This window comes from Pecten maximus, chromosome 13, assembly GCF_902652985.1.
Source record: "Pecten maximus chromosome 13, xPecMax1.1, whole genome shotgun sequence".
Taxonomy (NCBI): Eukaryota; Metazoa; Mollusca; class Bivalvia; order Pectinida; family Pectinidae; genus Pecten; species Pecten maximus.
In genome coordinates this window covers 25,491,675-25,514,190 of record NC_047027.1, presented here as the reverse complement: position 1 = coordinate 25,514,190, position 22,516 = coordinate 25,491,675, and the positions used below count along the sequence as shown (strand labels likewise).

Genomic DNA, 22,516 nt, shown 5'->3' with positions numbered 1-22,516 from the left:
CTTTGATAACGATATTTGACAAGGTCTATTTTTTAAATACCAAAGACACTCTTGCCAAAGGCACTCGCTAAGGCTCGTGTCTTTTGAAAAAAATGACTTACTCGTGTGAAATAAATTCCATATCCAACAACCACTCGTTGTGTAGCCTTTATATATTCTATGAGTACAATAGTATTTATATCTGACTTTATCGTATAGGTTCTTAGGTAGCAGTGTACAGTAAAAATGCCAAATTCTGAAAAATATGGCACACGCTTTAGATATGTAAACATTGCCAGTTAACCTTACATATAACCTCTAATAAAGTATATATATTTGAAATCTGTACAACATTTGCAATTTTAATAGAGCTCTGAAGGATAAGTAAACTGATATTTTCTGTGATTTTTAGAGCTGTGAATACCATGGTAACAGCTTAAAAAATTCTCAAAAATTGCAAAATATTATGATATTTGACCCAAAATGGCACAATTCTCTACACAATTTTTTTTCTGAAACCTATTTAAAATTAAATATCTCTATCCCAAAGACAGAATTAATCTTGTTTGGACATATGTTGTAAATTAAGTTTTTCCGCTATCTTACCTTTTCTGTGGGCTTCCATTTTGCGCTGTAGGCGAAACTAAATTTCCTGTGTAAACACACGTTCGGAAGATCCGGATATTTAAAATCCGGAACCAATTTATTGACTTTTGTTTTAATAAATGTGAAGCCTGTATGTACTACTTCATACTGGATATACCAATTATAGTGTACATTTATTTTTTCATTTTTTATACATATCATAATACAGGAGTTATTTGCTTAACAAAAAAATTGCCCATGGCCAGGCTGTCTTACTGTGGTGTGCTACCTTATACATCACTTTTGTTAATTCTAATTTTACTAAAAAACCCATGAATGTCTAGAATATGTTCCGACGAACAAAATGACATATCGGGTTAGTGTGTATCTTTAATAGTCACCGAGTATTGCTGATTTCCCTGAGAGGTGTATTTTGACAACTTTTTCTCCCAATCCAGTAATAAGGGGAGGTAATTTTAAAGATGAAAACTCCCATAATTCTGTATATCTCTTGAATAAAGTTGTGTTTTGAGTTGAATGTGGTACTTTGAGTCTCTGTGCATGTAATCAAGCAAAAAAATACTATACAACTATCAAATTTAGCCTTGTAATATGACGTCATAGTTATCATGACGTCATCAGTAACTATGACGTCATCAGATGGTATCTATGACGTCATAAATACTCAATGGTGTCATAATAAATAACCAAATTCCTTTCCAAACCTCAGCTTAGCAACACATGCAATATTCTAACTGATAAATCATGACATGACATCCAAGATTTCAAAATGTCATGCCTATGACATTACAGTCATCTGTTTCCACCCCGGTAATTCAGATATGTACCAATGATCATATGAAAGTGTCCGCTGATCCCATTTTATGCGGAAAATGCTATTTTTTCTGCTTTACCGAAGGAAGTGACAATAATTGACAATATTGTATCAACCGTACACTCCATCAATTGAAATTACATGCTTACCAATGTATAAATAAATTGAAAATAATGGTTTCACCAAATATTTCAAAAAATAACACTTACTGTAATAGTTTCCATGGATACGGGGTAATAAATCAGGTAAAACAAACCAGAATTCAGTCTATATGGTTTGTTAGATACCCAATAAGTTATTTTGGGTTTGTTATAAAACATAGAATATCTTTTCAATTTACACTGACTCATTAACATTATGCTTAATTAACCCACCCTTAAAAAGGGTAAATATGCGAGTTACCTCCCTTGATTCCTCTAATATGACAAGCCAGATAATAAACAAGTTTTAAATTGTTTTTATGCATTTTTCAGCAATAATGAACTAAAATGAAGCTTAATCAAGCATAATTAAGCACAATTTCCAAAAAATTACATTTTTCAGCCCTTATAAGGTAGCAGTGTACAGTAAAAATGCCAAATTCTGAAAAATATGGCACACGCTTTAGATATGTAAACATTGCCAGTTAACCTTACATATAACCTCTAATAAAGTATATATATTTGAAATCTGTACAACATTTGCAATTTTAATAGAGCTCTGAAGGATAAGTAAACTGATATTTTCTGTGATTTTTAGAGCTGTGAATACCATGGTAACAGCTTAAAAAATTCTCAAAAATTGCAAAATATTATGATATTTGACCCAAAATGGCACAATTCTCTACACAATTTTTTTTCTGAAACCTATTTAAAATTAAATATCTCTATCCCAAAGACAGAATTAATCTTGTTTGGACATATGTTGTAAATTAAGTTTTTCCGCTATCTTACCTTTTCTGTGGGCTTCCATTTTGCGCTGTAGGCGAAACTAAATTTCCTGTGTAAACACACGTTCGGAAGATCCGGATATTTAAAATCCGGAACCAATTTATTGACTTTTGTTTTAATAAATGTGAAGCCTGTATGTACTACTTCATACTGGATATACCAATTATAGTGTACATTTATTTTTTCATTTTTTATACATATCATAATACAGGAGTTATTTGCTTAACAAAAAAATTGCCCATGGCCAGGCTGTCTTACTGTGGTGTGCTACCTTACACGTACATGAAGATTCTTGGTTGGTTTTACTGATTATATCCACCACACTGCTGAGTGAGCTGTTCCCCTCTTCGTTATAAGCGTACATGTTGAGTTGGTATCTGGTGTTAGGATTCAGACCCGTTAATTCCTTGGTGTATGTTGACTGTTGTCGTTCCCTCACTGATACTGTTTCTGTCCTGGTTCCTCCCTCAGGTCTATACAGAATAATAAATGTCTGGGAGCGGCCGCCATTGAAACCTTTAGTCCATTGTACAGTAATACTCGTTGCAGTGGTTTCTATCTCTTGAAAATTTGAAGGCATTTCAGGAGGGCCTGTTGCATAAATTTATTAAAAACGTAAGTATGGATTCTTTATCATGCCTCTTTTACAAATAATTGTGCTGAAATAAAGAACATTATGTCGTAAAATAAACCAGTATTTTCAGCTAAGATTCAGCAAAAACCTTTAACCTCTTAATTAATCTGTCCTGGAGTCATTAATATTTTTGTCCGCGCTTTAATTTTCTTTTTACTTCTATGCGTTTGTAATGTATTCTATAGGTAGATAATCTTTAAAGATTATTGTTTCTACTATTTTCGCAAACTTGATAACCACGTACTTCATAATTATTCTGCGCAATAATCTTATTCGGTAACCTGAGTTGTTAAGTGTACACTAGTCATCCAGGATCTCATGCACTTAAAACATAAGTCAGTGAAAAGTTATGATTTTGTGATGGTTTTAGTAATATCCTGCATATTCAACTAAAGTGTTTTGATTTGTGTATCTGAAAATGTTAATTAGGCCGCACAGAAGGGTCTCATTTAAATCTTAAATAGGCTAACAAAGTGTTATACTAGCCATATAGCTTTTCCTTGGTTTTTGTTTGAGAGTATGCCCTTAAATGGAGAAAATGACGCCGGTAAGCAAACAAAAAAATGCAAAGCATTACATTACATGGAACCGTACATGAACTGCTTCGCAGTTCACTTAAGCTGCACGAGGTTCACTTTCCTTCATCAGTTTATACAAGCAAGACAATTGACAACAAGTGTGTGAGTGTGTCTTTTTCATTCCGTCAGATCAGCTATTGAGATCATACCTAGAGAACATATAGATCTACCTATACATCTTTTATTTGTCTTTCATTTTTGACTCACCAGATGGAGATATGGAAAATGTAGTAGTAGAGTGTCGACGTCTACCGTCGTTGTAAACAGTAACGGTGTAGTCGCCAGCTAATGACTGGTCAAATGACAACAGAGTCATAACAGCCGCCTGACCAGGGAATGTAACAGTCCTTCCCTTGATTGATAGGTCAATGATCTCCTCAGTAAGGCCAAACTTAAAAGATGGGGTATTCCGAGCACCAGAGGACATCTTTGTCCATTCTAGGTCATCAGTAGATGTAACAGGAGGGTTGCTGTAGAACGGAATCTTTATGGTCACTTGTTCATGCAGCCTGCTATAGAAGTTGTGGTTCTGTCCACTTGAATTGAATTTCGGGGCAACTATAATGACACCAAATATATTATGATATATGTACACCAATGATAATATTATGAATATGGTATGGATACAATGCAAAACCGTGTAAATTAATAGATCATTTTAAATCACATTAGTTTGACTGAAATGCAATAAAAACTCATCCTATTAAGTTCTCGATATCCGTAGAATACCCATTTTTTCATACTTGTTTATTTTTTTATCCAATACATTCATCAATTGTCAAAATACCGAGTAAAGTAGAATAATTGACCTTTATGACTATCTCAGATAATTATGAATTTGTTTTAAAATACTAAATTCTTGTGAGCCCAAGTATTTAGAGACAGGGGTGTGGCAATCATATTCAACGCCCTTTCATTTCAGTGATAGTTTCATAACTTATATGAAAGTAGATCAGACTCATTCTTTTAAACAGAATAATCATTCATTAAGGCCGATAAGAAATCGGAGAAAACGATCATTTTGAATGACGTACTACGACATCTAAAATAGAAAGTCCTTATCAAAACTCATTTTGTTTTATCAGTATTTTAACAGTTGGTCATGACTTTCACAAGGATACTTATCATGATAATACCGCAGCCTCCTAAAACACATATACGCACTCGACACACGCATGCGTGTCGCACGCACGGGAGGCCGTCCGTAAATGAGTTTAGTTGTTGATAGGACGTTAAACAAATGAAACGAAACCTGACTAAATACACGGACAAAGGATTAGGTACAAAGTAATCCCAGTAAGTCTCCTACTTTGTCTGAGGAAGTCACAGATATACTTATACACCGTAATATGATTACCTATAATATATGATTTAAAAGAAAAGAGTGAAACACTTTGTATTTACTGTTTAACACAGCACTATTAGACTATAGTACTAGTTTCATATATAACTGTAACGTTTAACACAGAACTGTTGGACTGATTAGTACAGTTAACATATATATACCTTTAACATTTAACACAGAAATGTTGGACTGTAGTACTGTTAACACATTACCTTTAACATTTAACACAGAAATGTTGGACTGTAGTACTGTAACATATATACCTTTAACATTTAACACAGAACTGTTGGACTGTATTACTGTTAAAACATTACCTTTAACATTTAGCACAGAACTGTTGGACTGTAGTACTGTTAACACATATACCTATAACATTTAACACAGAACTGTTGGACTGTAGTACTGTTAACACATTACCTTTAACATTTAACACAGAACTGTTGGACTGTAGTACTGTTAACACATATACCTTTAACATTTAACACAGAACTGTTGGACTGTATTACTGTTAAAACATTACCTTTAACATTTAGCACAGAACTGTTGGACTGTAGTACTGTTAACACATATACCTATAACATTTAACACAGAACTGTTGGACTGTAGTACTGTTAACACATATACCTATAACATTTAACACAGAACTGTTGGACTGTAGTACTGTAACATATATAACTTTAACATTTAACATAACACTGTTGGACTGTAGTACTGTTTGCATATATACCTTTAACATTTAACACAGAACTGTTGGACTGTAGTACTGTGTACATATATAACTTTAACATTTAACATAACACTGTTCGACTGTAGTACTGTTTGCATATATACCTTTAACATTTAACACATAACTGTTGGATTGTAGAGTCTGTCCTTGTCTGTCCGCTATACCGTTGCTAACACTACATGTATACATCCCTGTGTCGTACAGGGAAACCTCTTCTAATATTATTTTGTCCGGTGTTGTTGCTTCATACGTGAATCTGTCAGCAATGAGGGTCTGGTCAATGGTCTGTGTCCAGGACTGACTTGTCAGCGTGTTGGGTTCTCCTACAGTCTGACACACCAAACGGATATCCATGTCTCCCTCTTCTACATCAGGCGGCGCCACCACCACTACATATGGGGGATCTGGCAAATAGGTAAAAATACTAGATGATATGATCTCCCAATTGTGATAAAACAAATACCAGTCATGCGCACAAACTGCTAAAAGGTGATCTTGATCAGTTCAAACTCAAATGTAATCCCAATTTCTTACAATGCTTGCTAAACAGGAGGGAGGCAATGACAATGACAAAACACCAACTGTAGTACAGCAGATGAGACGAGAACTAGCAAAAAGCGGAGTTATGTCATTGATAAAAGATTAACTACTAATTTACATATACGTTTCATATGTATTTGTGGAATACATCGCTAAGTAGTGACATTGGAGCTACATGAAGATTATAGTGAGATAGGTATGTCTGACTAAGGCTTAAACCCATAACGATTGCTCATTCGACAGTTTAGGTATTACCGATACAGGGTCAAGCAAAAGAGCAATCCAACTGGGAAAGTGATGACAAAAACAAGCACTTTGATTGTGATCGGTAGATTCCCAAGAATATCTCGGGACAATGAATGATCGATACGCTTAAGTTATCTAAGAAAAAATGAAAATTTTAACATAAGGTATTTAGGATATGCTGTACGGTTAATTGTGACCTTCTCTTAAGAGTTCGTGACATATCAAACCTTAAATTGAATAATTAACTTATTTATTCACTTTTTACAGCATTACTGATTTTACTACTTTTATGGACTTTTATAGTCTCATAATACAAAGTACATGGTAATCTTACATTTAACCAGTGTATAGGCAAGTCTCTGTGTGATTAGTTGTCTCCCCTGCACAGATGACACGCCCTCCGCCCGACAGGTGTAGTTATCTGTCGCTGAGCGATCTATGTCACCCAAGGTCAGGGTCACGGAGGTCCCTTGTCCTGTCTGTACTGATGTATCTCCACGTAGCCACTCAACTGTTGGCGTAGGGTTTCCTTCCGCGTCACAAGTTAGTTGTATATTTTGACCTTCAACTATGATCATGTGGGTAGAATTCAATGTCACCAGCGGTGTATCTGCATCCGGAAATTATAAACCAATGCTATCAATGATGTAATTTCAATAATTATAGGATCTATAAATATTGTTAACTTTGATATTAAAAATACTTTCTCTAGAAATCGGGTAGATAGCGCATTGTGTCCTGTAACTATACTTACATTCTACATTGAGATATGTGGCTGATGACGTCAGGTTAGTAAGTTTGACGTCAGTGAAATCATTCTTCACACGACAGGAATACTTGGCTCTGTTGTCGGCCTTGTTGAGAGGAGTAAGTGTGATAGATGGCGCTGACTGTCCTGTCTGGAGACTGTTAAGAAACCATTCAATCCTGGCTGGAGCTGGGAAACCCTCAGTGTAGCTACAACTCAGTGTCCCGCTCTCTCCCTCCAACCATGGATGTGTCGGTGTCAGGATAATGACCGGGCCACTGGGAGGGTCTAATTATAAAAGTGTATATTAATGGTGTATACTGTAACCGTGTTCTTTGCAGATTCAAAAACGTTAGCGTTTCACCACTTTTGTTATATAAACAGTGATGGATTGGCGCACATCTATAACAACATAACTGGTATATAGAAAGTTGTCACTTTTTTTCTGATTTGACCAATCAAGACACATTTCAAAGCGGACCCGTCATATTTTGCTATAACGATGTAAAACAGAATAGCTAGCAGTTTATATATTTCACACGTGTAACTAATATTTTCAATTTTTCACTTGTGAAAAAAATATTAAAATGTTAGCCTCACTGTTAGAAATCCTTCATTTATATAAATGGAGTAACCCCTCAACTTTATCACTTGATCATTTAAACATAACAGCACAACGCTGTATTCGCAATCCAACACATTTTTTCAACAGCACTAGTACAGTATATGTGAAGTTGAATCAGCGTCATCACATAAAGCGAAACGCTCCCTTTGACTCAGCGCTTTTTCATACAACTGTCTTGTTATACTTCTGTTCTGGCTATTTAAGACAGTGATATTGGTGTATATAGAGTGAAAACACTCTTCCGCAACAATCACCAATAGCTAATAGTTTTATCTAGGCATAATATCTTTTTGAATTCATCATTGAAATACCATATACTCACAAATCTTAACTTTTATATTGACAAGAAATATCTTTAAAAAAGATAAACGGCATACAATGTAGTTTTAATGCTGGTGATTATAATGTAATACTGCTGGTGAAATAAATCAACGAACTAATGCGTTTCAGAACGGATAACAACCTTAGATCAGTTTGAATCATTTTTGGTAATAATAAGACTGCATTAGAATCAGGAATATGATTTTATTTATGTGTCATTTAAAAAGATACATCCACTTATTTAGCTTGCATTCAATCTTATCTTTTAACTGCATATTTGCATTTTGCATTGACCGCTACATTGACCAATCACATACTTCATCTTGACCAGCAACGCCACCTGTCGCGTCATATCCGGGGCCAAAACAAAATTAGACGGCTAGCCGAAAAAACATGTTTCAAAAGCTTTGACACTTTTTCTTTTGTACATCAAAACCTCCATTTGATGCTTCAGTAAATGTGACCTGTGTCTGAGGTAGTTAAACTTACAGTGTACAGTAAATGTGACCCGTGTCCGAGGTAGGTATACTTACAGTGTACAGTAAATATGACGTATATCTGAGGTAGGTATACTAACAGTGTACAGTAAATGTGACCTGTGTCTGAGGTAGGTATACTTACAGTATACAGTAAATGTGACCGTTGTCTGAGGTAGGTATACTTACAGTGTACAGTAAATGCGACCAGTGTCTGAGGTAGGTATACTTACAGTGTACATTAAATGTGACCCGTGTCTGAGGTAGGTATACTTACAGTGTACAGTAAATGTGACCCGTGTCTGAGGTAGGTATACTTACAGTCTACAGTAAATGTGACCCGTGTCTGAGGTAGGTATACTTACAGTGTACATTAAATGTGACCCGTGTCTGAGGTAGGTATACTTACAGTATACAGTAAATGTGACCTGTGTCTGATGTAGGTATACTTACAGTATACAGTAAATGTGACCCGTGTCTGAGGTAGGTATACTTACAGTATACAGTAAATGTGACCCGTGTCTGAGGTAGGTATACTTACAGTATACAGTAAATGTGACCCGTGTCTGAGGTAGGTATACTTACAGTATACAGTAAATGTGACTTGTGTCTGAGGTAGGTATACTTACAGTATACAGTAAATGTGACCTGTGTCTGATGTAGGTATACTTACAGTGTACAATAAATGTGACCTGTGTCTGAGGTAGGTATACTTACAGTGTACAGTAAATATGACCTGTGTCTGAGGTAGGTATACTTACAGTGTACAGTAAATGTGACCTGTGTCTGAGGTAGGTATACTTACTGTGTACAGTAAATTGACCTGTGTCTGAGGTAGGTATACTTACAGTGTACAGTAAATGTGACCTGTGTCTGAGGTAGGTATACTTACAGTGTACAGTAAATGTGACCTGTGTCTGAGGTAGGTATACTTACAGTGTACAGTAAATATGACCTGTGTCTGAGGTAGGTATACTTACAGTGTACAGTAAATGTGACCTGTGTCTGAGGTAGGTATACTTACTGTGTACAGTAAATGTGACCTGTGTCTGAGGTAGGTATACTTACAGTATACAGTAAATGTGACCTGTGTCTGAGGTAGGTATACTTACAGTGTACAGTAAATGTGACCTGTGTCTGAGGTAGGTATACTTACTGTGTACAGTAGATGTGACCTGTGTCTGAGGTAGGTATACTTACTGTGTACAGTAAATATGACCTGTGTCTGAGGTAGGTATACTTACAGTGTACAGTAAATGTGACATGTGTCTGAGGTAGGTATACTTACAGTGTACAGTAAATGTGACCTGTGTCCTGTCCTGAGCCTGAGGTTGTGGGTGTGTAGACACACAGACACACGTCCCCTGGTTGTATCCTTTCGTGACAGTCATTGTGATGGTAGACACCGACTCTGTCACTGAGCTGCCATCTGTGGCGGGGATTCCCCCACACAATCCAGTCCAGGTCAGGGTAGACCGAGGGTTCCCACCCTGCTGCCGGCAACTGAGCGATAATGTCTCGCTCAAATACAAGATGGAACCGCTTTTATACCCGGATATAACTGGCGGTCCATCTGGTGGCCCTGTGGTAGTAGATTTTTTTCACAGAAAACAAGTAGTTTTGGTAACTGCTTAATGGAAGTTTTACACATGTATGATTTCTGATTTATCAGATATATCAAAACAAAAAGCTTCCATTTATTTGTAATCAAACCATTGGGTTGAAATATCGTATTTCGATGTCAGAAGAAAATATTGCATTCCTTCCCTGCAACATGATTCTTTATTTCATATGTAGATATAATTTTAAATGTTAAAATGATTGGAGTTAGCAAGTAATTTTCCTTGTATTAATAAAAAAATAAAATGTTATACAGATTCAATCATTACCTTCATTAGTATTACTAACCGAGATTATTTTCTTGTTTTATAAGCCTTGTTTTGGTCTGAACTGTGTTGTTCAAATATTGGTAAACCATGCATCTATATAGTTTACTACCCGTTAGGATATCAAAAGCAATATTGGAAAAGTCGCTACTTCCGACTATGTTCTTTACCTGATTGTGACAAACGACTGGCAATGAAAGGTTTGAAGAAGTAGCATACTGAACTCGCGTACAGGTTTAACTCCTTAACTGACCCCACCCAATTCTCATATAGTATCGGTGAATAATGGAATTTCAAAAGCAAACAAAGGCAACAGATAACTACTCAGTTATGTCTTTGTTAAATTGCCTTTTCACATTATCATAATAGATGTGATAGATGCCGTCTGCTGACATTATGAACAATATACATTACCTCTTATTTCGGATATTTTTATAATTTTCTTGATTTCTTTTATTTATTGATATAGTACATGAATTAAATATCGGTGGGATCCTTTATGTAACTCGTGGTTAGCAATGCCCTGAAATCTAACAATATGTTTACAGTACATCAAAATTAAGTGACATATATACCTCATTCCGCTCATATGATCCATTGATGATATGAGATTAACCAATCCAGTAAGATTTAAACACTACAAGAAAAACATACTTACATTGAACAACAAACGTTTTAGCACCAGACTGGACAGGGGTCATTCCGTCCACATTACTAGCCCTACAATGGATAGTGGCTTGACTGTCTCCTTTCGTCCCGGTCAGTGTAAAAGAACTGGTGGTCACAAACTTGTCCCCATCACTAGTAACACTTCCGGTCTGAGTTGTGACGTTTACACCATCTTTGTACCAGTCTATTCGGGCAGGAGGACGACAACTTCCGGTTACAGATGTGTAAACCTGACTGCCCCCTGGTGTCACTGTCACTGTGTCACTGACAGGGGACGTGAAGGTAACGCTTGGTACGGGGACTAAACAGAGAGTAATCAGTAATTACATATATAACCTCTATCTTCTCAAACTTCGCAAAGCAATGTCACAGTGTAGGAGCTAGAGACTAAGATGAAATCTCACATTTTTAAACAAAGTTCATCATTCAAGTTTTAACAAACAAAAGTATAAATCCTCGACAGATAAAATTCATGAGATAATCATCACAGAAAGTATATGTATGAATTTCAACAATAAATGACACTGCCAAAAACTGTCTTTTATATACTTACTTGAAAATTACTTATAGCAACATATGCTAGCAATAGTGACTTATGTTATGACGTCATAATTGTACTTGTAACGATGACGGAATGCCGACAAAATGATTGTTGAATATCAAGGATAACGCTATCTTTGCATAATTACGTAAAATATTTTACAGAAGAGTATTTTCATTCACCAGAACCGACACATTATCATGTTTATCAGCCTGATCACTTTGAGAATACGCTTCTGACGTCATACGTGCATGACGTCACGTTGTTGTGCATTGTATCAGTCTATTGTCTAGTAAATAAAAAAAATGTATAGAAAATATGTGTATTCTGTCTACATAATATTGAACACATCAAACTTACACAGTTAATAAAAAAAATACATGAAAACTTGGGTTACACCAGTGTCTCTATTTCATATCTTGTCCATGAATAATACGGATGTGAATATTTGGTCTCCCATTTTTCGAAATTTCGGATTAAACACGGAAAAGGATGCGGGAAAATATTCCAAACACGGAGAAATACGAGATGAGAGCATGTCAAATACGAATGGAGACAAAATGCGGAGAAATACCAATTATAATATAAAGAGAAATGCTAGAAAATGCCGGAAATACAAATTGGAAATCGTATAATAAATAAAAGTATTCTTATACAGCCAGTGAGGCTATTTAGTTGATACAAGTGTATTTCACGAACAGTCAGAGAGGTTCTCTACATGATGCTTGTTTAACACAAAATTATGTACGAAGACATCTATCTAATGAAATAATTTGCCTTACTATCTAAAACGAAACTTATGATTCACCCTATTCTTTTGCCCATTCAAAACTAGAGTGATGATATAATGCTCAGATGAAAAAAAGCATTGCTCTTTATATGAAAACTTGTATATTTTGATAGCTAACATGATTTCACATAACTGCATTCACAGAACAAATGTAACTTATTTAATTACGATACAATTCATCAGAAATCACTAAAATACCATATTGGATACCTTAGAATTGATGGTTGATCTACTTCAGTGGGATTCTGTAAATAAATGAAACTCAAATGTAAACCCTTAAATTCACACTTGCACAGTGTTGCAATATAGCTTATCTTTATCATGTGCATTTTTCCGTGGCTTATTTTTCAGGAAGTTCTAACTCCGTTCTTTTTTCCGCTTTCTTTCTGTTTCTTTGTTTTTTGTTTTTTTCCCATATACTTTGCATCTCAAAATGCAAAATTTATTTTTCGTATTTTGTATTTTTTCCCATCAAAAACGGGGACCAGAAATGCGAACATCGCCAGCAATTTAGTTGTGGTTTGAGTATTTTAACAAAGTGTATACAACATATATTTAGGTAATTAGAATGAGAAAAACTTGAAAAAAAAGTTTCATTTCTAGTCTGGACCATACTGGTAAGCAATTGTCCTTTCTTTCTGCTTTGATTGTATTGTTTCTGTTGTTATATTTAGCAATTTATATCTTGTTTGTTATACGTCTATACACATTCCACCTCTCTCTCAGTAGCTATTGGGCCAGTGCTTTTATAATGATTCACATTCCACCTCTCTCTCAGTAGCTATTGGGCCAGTGCTTTTATAATGATTTTATACTGATTTACTACCACATTGTGAATCGTTGTATAATAAACCACAACTTACCTACAACAGACACCTGTGTTGACTCAGGTCCTATCAGTGTGGAGTCGGACAGGTATACTCTACAGCTGTATGTATCACCGTGTACATGGTTGAGGATTCCAAGTCTGACTTCATTAGAGGCCAGGTTACAGACTGGACTGTAGTCATCAGGAGATGATGTATAACATGGAGGTGTAGATGAAGGAGTGGCTGTGGCAGCATTACCACCGTCCCTATCACTCCACTGTAACAGTCCAAGTGTCCCTCCGTCCAGGTCATACGTACAGGTCAGCCACAACACGGCTCCCTCTGTTACTGTGGCAACGGGGGACGACTGGACATCAATACTTGGGACTGCCGATACTACAAAACATGAAGCCCCAAATGCTGGAAAAAAAGGAAGTCTGAGGCTGTTTCTGAAAAGCCAAATAACCTTTGTGAGAAGTGAAAAAAGCTGTGTCATCATCTTGAACGAAACACAAAGTCTACACAGTGTTTATATACAACACACAAGTCTACACAGCGTGTATATACAAAACACAAGTCTACACAGCGTTTGTATACAACACACAAGTCTACACAGTGTTTATATACAAAACACAAGTCTACACAGCGTTTGTATACAACACACAAGTCTACACAGCGTTATATACAACACACAAGTCTACACAGTGTTTATATACAAAACACAAGTCTACACAGCGTTTGTATACAACACACAAGTCTACACAGCGTTATATACAACACACAGGTCTACACAGTGTTTATATAAAACACACAAGTCTACACAGTATTTATATACAACACACAAGTCTACACAGTGTATATATACAACACACAAGTCTACACAGCGTTTATATACAACACACAAGTCTACACAGCGTTTATATACAACACACAAGTCTACACAGTGTTTATATACAACACACAAATCTACTCAGCGTTTATACACAACACACAAGTCAATATAGCGTGTATATACAACACACAAGTCTACACAGCGTTTATATACATCCTACAAGTCTACACAGCGTCTATATACAACACACATGTCTACACAGCGTTTATATACAACGCACAAGTCAACAAAGTGTTTATATACAACACACATGTCTATACAGCGTTTATATACAACATACAAGTCTACACAGCGTTTATATACAACACACAAGTCTACACAGCGTTTATACACAACGCACAGGTCTACACAGCGTTTATATACAACATACAAGCCTACACAGTGTTTTTTATACAACACACAAGTATACACAGCGTTTATATACAACATACAAGTCTACACAGCGTTTATATACAGCACACAAGTCTACACAGCGTTTATATACAACACACAAGTATACACAGCGTTATATACAACACAAAGGTCTACACAGCGTTATATACAACACACAGGTCTACACGGTGTTTATATACAACACACAAGTCTACACAGCGTTTATATACAACACACAAGTCTACACAGCGTTTATATACAGCACACAAGTCTACACAGCGTTTATGTACAACACACAAGTCTACACAGCGTTATATACAGCACACAAGTATACACAGTGTTTATATAAAACACACAAGTCTACACAGCGTTTATATACAACACAAAAGTCTACACAGGGTTTATATACAGCACACAAGTCTACACAGCGTTTATATACAACGCACAAGTCTACACAGCGTGTATATACAACACAAGTCTACACAGTGTTTATATACAACATACAAGTCTACACAGCGTTTATATAAAACACACAAGTCTACACAGTGTTTATATACAACACACAAGTCTACACAGGGTTTATATACAACGCACAAGGCAGCAAAGTGTTTATATAAAACACACAAGTCTACACAGCGTTTATATACAACACACAAGTCTACACAGCGTTTATATACAACACACAAGTCTACACAGTGTTTATATACAACACACAAGTCTACACAGTGTTTATATACAACACACAGGTCTACACAGCGTTGATATAAAACACATAAGTATACACAGTGTTTATATACAACACACAAGTCTACACAGGGTTTATATACAACACACAAGTCTACACAGTGTTTATATACAAAACACAAGTCTACACAGGGTTTATATACAACACACAAATCTAAACAGCGTTATATACAACACACAGGTCTACACAGTGTTGATATACAACACACAAGTCTACACAGTGTGTATATACAACACACAAGTCTACACAGTGTGTATATACAACACACAAGTCTACACAGCGTTTATATACAACACGCAGGTTTACACAGTGTGTATATACAACACACAAGTCTACACAGTGTGTATATACAACACACAAGTCTACACAGCGTTTATATACAACACACAAGTCTACACAGTGTTTATATACAACACACAAGTCTACACAGCGTTTATATACAACACACAAGTCTACACAGCGTTATATACAACACACAAGTCTACACAGCGTTATATACAACACACAAGTCTACACAGCGTTTATATAAAACACACAAGTATACACAGCGTTATATACAACACACAAGTCTACACAGTGTTTATATACAACACACAAGTCTACACATCGTTTATATACAACATACAAGTCTACACAGCGTGATATACAACACACAACACACAGTAACAAATTGATAGAAACTAAAGTGCAGTCGCGTATAATATATGGACCAGAGCTTTGGACTCATCCAAAACAACATTCACACCAAGACGTCGACCTTGTTCAAAGACATGCCACACGGATGTGCCAAAGTTTCGAGAAGATATACCCGACACCTGTCACAACATGGGCGATTTGGTTATTGGATGTATACAGCGATGTCTAGTAAGACTATATGTTCGATAGATTCTGTCCTTCACGTAAGTCGTGAAGGATGTCCGTTATTGGATTGTAGAGGGTAGCATGTTCAGAAACATTACAAACGTATCGCTCAATTCATACTTCACATGGTCCTAATCCATTATGGTTGATTAGTCTGTATTTCTCAAAATATACGAGGAAACTTGGAGAACATATCAAATTATCCCACCGTTACGAAAGCGATACCGTGATGTGTAGACTATGTACATTGTATTATCCAGTGTCCGTCGCTGTTCAAAACTCGCAATGAATTGTTCGACTTTTAAGTTAATTTCGTATTAAATAATGTTAAATTTGACCATTAAATTTTAACATTCCAGACTAAAGAGAGTGTCAATTTATGCTCAGTAGCTCAAACTATATAAAACTTAATTGAGACAAGAGGGCCATACTAATGGTAAACATTACCGATTTGGTACCTGTAATGGCCTCAGAGATGGTTAATTTGATATGCATTCATATGTTAAGAAATGTATAATTAGGAATATCAAAGAGTCTGTCTGTCTGTCTGTCTGTCTATCTGTCTGTCTGTCTGTCTGTTACAAATGTTGTTTATGTACTTACGACTTACCTGCCAGCACAATATTCAATATCACCAAATATAACAGTGCATAGTCCATAATACCCGACATTAGATATAAGACGATATTAGCTATATAACTTCCTGGTCTATAAATAGAATACGGGGACTTTGTAATAAGACCCGTTGCATACCTGTATATATATATATAGAATACCCAAAAAGATCAATATCTGACGCATTAGATATCGCACTACTTACGTGTATATCAAATGTTCGGTTTGCGGGCAGTAAAACAATAGATAATAGGCTGTGAGTACCTTATCGCTGTTTCCTAACACAATTGTTTTATCTCAATATGTTTTAAATATCACATAATTATGTTTTTCTCCGTTTATTTTAAAGCGTGTAAACCTAGACGATAACACGTCAGAAATGCATCAATAAAAACTATATTGTAATTAAAGGGAGGTGATTCATTTTTGATTGCGTAAACATATTAGCACTTCCCTACATCAGACATACACGAACCGACGCACAGACAACAAAAACATAGATGTAGTTAATAATTGTCATACCTGTACACATCAACTACTAGCACATCCCCGTCAGTTGCAAATCATAGGATTATACATATGCACATGTATTTGTTTGTAACATTTTAAACCAATTCGTTCAAAATTATCACCACTCTGTATCAAAAGTCTTAAGAGTACAGGAAAGGATTTATATGCCTGCTCGGTGTTATTCATATTTAACCAAAAAATGATTTTTTGTTAATTTGAGTCTTTTAAAGACCACCAGGGATTCTGTTAGCTTTCGTTTGGAATATCATTATCCTTATTTTGAAAAGATTTGCCTGGCCCAGGCTGCCAATTTGCGTTAGTTTCCTCTTCGAATCTGTTTAGTTTTGCATGCATCTTCTTGTCAAAATCCATTCGGATAAGCATTGATAGTTATATATATTTTATCTGGTAAGTTTCGTTAAGATAGAATAGAACAAAGATGTAAATATTTGAAAACGCTGTCCTCTTCTACTGGTACCACCTAACATATTATTATATTATATTGCCCTATTTATCTGTTATATACGGATAAATATTAGTGTATTAAGCTGTGGTCATTACATATTTAATTATAGTCAAACGGGGTGGTAGTTGGAGTGCTAGACAGCCGTTTATTTTCTCAATACGTCGCTTTAAAATGACTTGTGAGTGTTTGGTTTCGTATTGTTTAACTTCCTATCAACAGAGACACCATCACACATCGCCATTCGTATTGTACATGAGCATTAAGGGTTTTAACCTATTGACATCTGAATAAAAAAAAACCTCAACTTTCAAGCAGGACCTGGGAAAGCTGTATAATGCTGATAACACTACGAAATAGTATCATGGTCTCATCATAGGCGTAAAATTTGCAACATGTCAAACAAAATGGGCTTTGAAGACTATTCAGGTCAGAGAAACCACAATGTTGTCAGAACCCTGTACATCAAGATTCATCAGCAAATATTTCAGTAAAATCAGAAATGAAACATTGTGCAGAGATTTAGGCATACATTTTTATAATTCGTTATTACGGATATCTTCATTTGGAAAGGACTAGAATAGGCTTAGCCTGCTGTCTGAATTTTGTATTAGTAAAGTCTACATTATCCAATGTTTTAATTTTAATAATGCATGAGACAAATCTCTTGATAATACATATGACATACTTTGTATCTATTTTTCTACAATTTTGATGTTTCCAATATGAAGAAATTATTGATATTGACACAAGAATATTTCAAAGATCTAATACAATATGTTTGTTAATTGTCGACAGTGTATATTAGGCATAGAGGTAATCTATCTTTTCAAGCTATGCGGGGTACATAACTAAATATGAAAAAGCTGGTCTACACGTAGTAGTTGTTGGGTCCGATGGCAAGATTTACAACCCATGGTGCATCTTATTCAAGGCCAGCAGTTCAAATGGCAGGCCACAATGGGAAATTTGTTACTTTATTCTCGCTGTAAAATACAAGGACCAAAAGGGAACAATTTGGTTATATTGTTACCTACTCTAAAACTAACCATAGATATCACTCACATTTGACGGGTGACATCCCTAGGTGGTGGGGATTGTATACGCTACGAAATGTGAGGCTGAGTCCCAAGGTACTGATGGGCGAGCGAGAAGGGAGAAATTTGGCTATATTACTATAAGCGACTTTTTCTCTGACATGAACCACATCTATCATACATATTTGACAGGTAACATACGTAGTTGGTGTGGAATTAACAAAAAAGGAGATCTATGGGACTGACCACCTTAGGGCTACGGGGCAGGACCAAATAAAAGCAAGTTGACTATATTACTATAAATGATTCTTTTCTGGATCTAAGCGATGTATATCGCTCATGTTTAATTGGTAGCATCCGTAGCTACAAATAGTGGGGCTGACCTCAAGGGGCGGAGCCAATATGGAGACATTTTGCAATATATATATTAATAACCGTTGATATCCTTACCCCATTCCCATATATAGGTTTGCTGGTCATTGTATAAACAAATAGGCTCTTTGGTCTTTCTCTTCCGCTGATTAATTAATTAATTTGTTATATTTTCAAATCGTTGAGATCCCTACACCATAGCCGTATATAGTCTTGTTGGGTATTATGAGATAAACTAAAAAACACTAGTAGGCCCTTGGGTTTTTCCATACACCAAGGGACTTGCTAGGTGTTTCTTGGTTATGGTTTTGAAACCATTGAGATCCCCACCCCTTTACCATACAATCAAAATACCCAGGGATATTTATTCACAAGGGACTTAGTTTCTTGGTTATTATTTTGAAATTGTTAAGAACCCAACAACATAAAGTCTTCTTGAGCATCAGGACAAAAACAAAATTATGATTTAGAAATAGGCCCATGAGGCTTTTCTCACCCCTAGCGACTTAAAACTAGTTTCTTTAAGATCTATCTTTAAAAACATTGAGAACCTGGCCCAACAACCATTATATGGCGTTGCTGTCCATCAAAAGGTAAATAAAACCCTGATGTCAAAAAAGACCCGGGATATTTCCCGCTCTAATTTTCTTTAAACACAATCATATTGTAAAATGAATCCCTGGGAAATTCCTACACTCCTATGTGTTATAATTTTAAAGTAGTTTTGACCCCCACCCCGTGCCCATGTATAGCATTGTTCGACTTCAACTGACATAGCTATTAACGAATTGAACCTGAACATTTTGACTTTTGGTCAAATCCAAGCGTTAGCGATGCAAGCCCTCTTGGCCTCTTGTTGTATTGAAACTACAGATAACACTGACAATTGTAAGAGGTAAAAGTTGTTGCCAGAATTATTTGTGAAGACAGAATATTAGGGGTGAGAATGTATAGATGGGCTGGGCCAAATGAAGCACGATATGGATTGCTCAATAACACATTTAGACATCTTAAACCAAATTGTACAGTAAGGATATCTTAAGTTACCTGAGACAAAAGCCCACCTTTTATAGTCAAAATGATGAAAGGATATTGAGATCATTAAATGTCTTCAAATTAACCCAGAGATCCAAGTCATGACATTAACCAAAATGCTTCAACGATTATCTACAAAATTTGTTTCACGTATCGCCTTTGAGAGCTGACATCCAGAGCTGCCATTCAGCGCAAACATCTTAGTATATAGAATAATTTCAATTTTTAAATCATTATGAGTGTTGTTTTGTTCAGACATATATATAAATATGTCAATCTAAAATTCTTATCAACTACTTTATCACAACAATATTTATCCGTCGCTAATGTGTGGTTATAGGGCCTTCAATAACCAGCCTCTTTTCATTGAACTCCATTGAGAGCTGAAACCCGGACTTATCGTTCGGCGCAAACAGCTTGATACATTTTCAGCACTGTCCTTTCACGTACAAATCCAACGTATCAGAACCAGAACGGAACACAAAGGATTGCACGTACTTGGACTCGAACGAGGGATCAGTCCATCACAATCCCATCTACGAATAGACCGTCTTACCCCACAAAATAAACACTTCATCATTGAAAAATGTAGCTGTCGCCAGTTCAACAACAGTATGACAATTGACTTACCTGCAGCATTATTACCAAGACACTCATAGTTTGATGGTGGTTCTCTTTCCTGTATGTTCAAATCGTCATAATGTGATCTGATCAACAAAAGCACAAACAAACCAGCCAGATACAGGTGATTATATTCACGTCAGTGAATGTATTACATCATAGTCGGTAACATTAGATTAAGCTATAAATGTTAGATGTGTCATAGTATCACGCAAAAAAAAAAAAAAAAAAATTTGAGATCAAAACATGTACATGAATTCCATGCACCAAATTCATGTCCAGTATTGTTGGAAAATATTTACATTATAGATGTGACAAACAAAATTAATTAATTAATTTACAGTAATGCATGAGGGTATCTCATTCGGAAATGGAATGCAATGTAGACATCATAAGGCATGCTATAAAAACATAATTCATAATCTTAAACATTTTGTTTTCAGCTGTAAATACTGTATTTTGTCAAAATTTATATTTCTGATTAATAAAAACGTAAAATGGGAATTTAATCGTATCTCTCAGTTGGAATGTCATGTTGTCCTACTGGAGACAGAGGCAGGTTTACACATATGAAATAATACATATTGAAATGAAAACCCAGCACATCCTTAAAGTCACATTATATGTTGTTCTGCTGTTGAGTAAAAACAATGACACATGGAATGATATAAGAGTTGCGTCTGTAAAGTTGTTACTGGAGGGATTTTTATGACATAACAAATTTTTTTGGTATTCACAAAATAACACCAATATTTATATTGGCATGGTGTAAAGGCCCTTAATTACGGAATTTTGATTCTGCTAACAGCTTTAGTATTCGTTAATATAACCATTTACCGCTTTGGGTATTCACTTATACCTAGACTTTATTTAAGGAAATTAACATGGCGACATATAAACGGTAAAGATAATCATATCATACAATATTTTGTTCGTGGAGATTATTATAACATTGGGGGCCGCGGTGGCCAAGTGGTTAAGGTGTACCGACACTTTATCACTAGCCCCCCGCCACTGGGTTGTGAGTTTGAAACCTACGTGGGGAAGTTACCAGGTACTGACCGTAGGCGGGTGTTTTTTCTCCGGGTACTCCGGTTTTCCTCCACCTCCAAAACCTAGCACGTCCTTAAATGACCCTGGCTGTTAATAGGACGTCAAACAAAAACAAACCAAAATTATAACACTTACCTTAATTTCCGTCTACCTGCAATAGAGAAATAAAACGTAATTATTCATTAGGTAATGAGAGATAATACTAAACGATGAGGAAAAATCAACATATTTAAACCTTAAACGTTCGATCGATACAGATTGAAAATATTAATTGAAATGTAATTGAATATGAAAAAGCGGCCATCTCTAATCAACATATTTTTTAAAAAAGTGATTAAGATAAAGGATTAAGAATATCAAAGCAATACAAAAAGAAACAATAGTGTAGAATATTGACACTATGTCATGTTATTACCAACATAAGACATAGACAAGGTCCTTAAAATAATTAATTACACAGCAAATATTTTCCGGAGACGGTTTAATCAATACCGTCACAAACATCATTGCTGAGAACGAAAAAAGCAACGTCTGTTGGAAGGATGTAAAAACCTCGTTTGTGAGGGTGGATGTAAGAACCACGTCTGTGAGGGAGGATGTAAGAACCACGTCTGTGAGGGAGGATGTAAGAACCAGGTCTGTTGGGAGGATGTAAGAACTACGTCTGTGGGGGAGGA

The 22,516-nt window shown here is 35.7% G+C and overlaps 1 protein-coding gene across 1 annotated transcript in view; it reads right to left on the bottom strand.

The window, feature by feature from the left end:
- Positions 1-20,891, bottom strand: part of LOC117340578 (peroxidasin-like) — a 23,108-nt gene extending 2,217 nt beyond the window's left edge. The window contains exons 1-9 of the mRNA XM_033902338.1: positions 20,796-20,891; positions 13,318-13,659; positions 11,113-11,424; positions 9,857-10,150; positions 7,153-7,434; positions 6,733-7,008; positions 5,717-6,016; positions 3,748-4,098; positions 2,611-2,919 (exon numbers count right to left, since the gene is read on the bottom strand). Coding sequence (XP_033758229.1) covers positions 2,611-2,919; positions 3,748-4,098; positions 5,717-6,016; positions 6,733-7,008; positions 7,153-7,434; positions 9,857-10,150; positions 11,113-11,155 — 1,855 coding nt within the window. The 5' untranslated portion in view covers positions 11,156-11,424; positions 13,318-13,659; positions 20,796-20,891. The remainder of the gene's footprint in view (positions 1-2,610; positions 2,920-3,747; positions 4,099-5,716; positions 6,017-6,732; positions 7,009-7,152; positions 7,435-9,856; positions 10,151-11,112; positions 11,425-13,317; positions 13,660-20,795) is intronic.
- Positions 20,892-22,516: the final 1,625 nt, after the last annotated feature.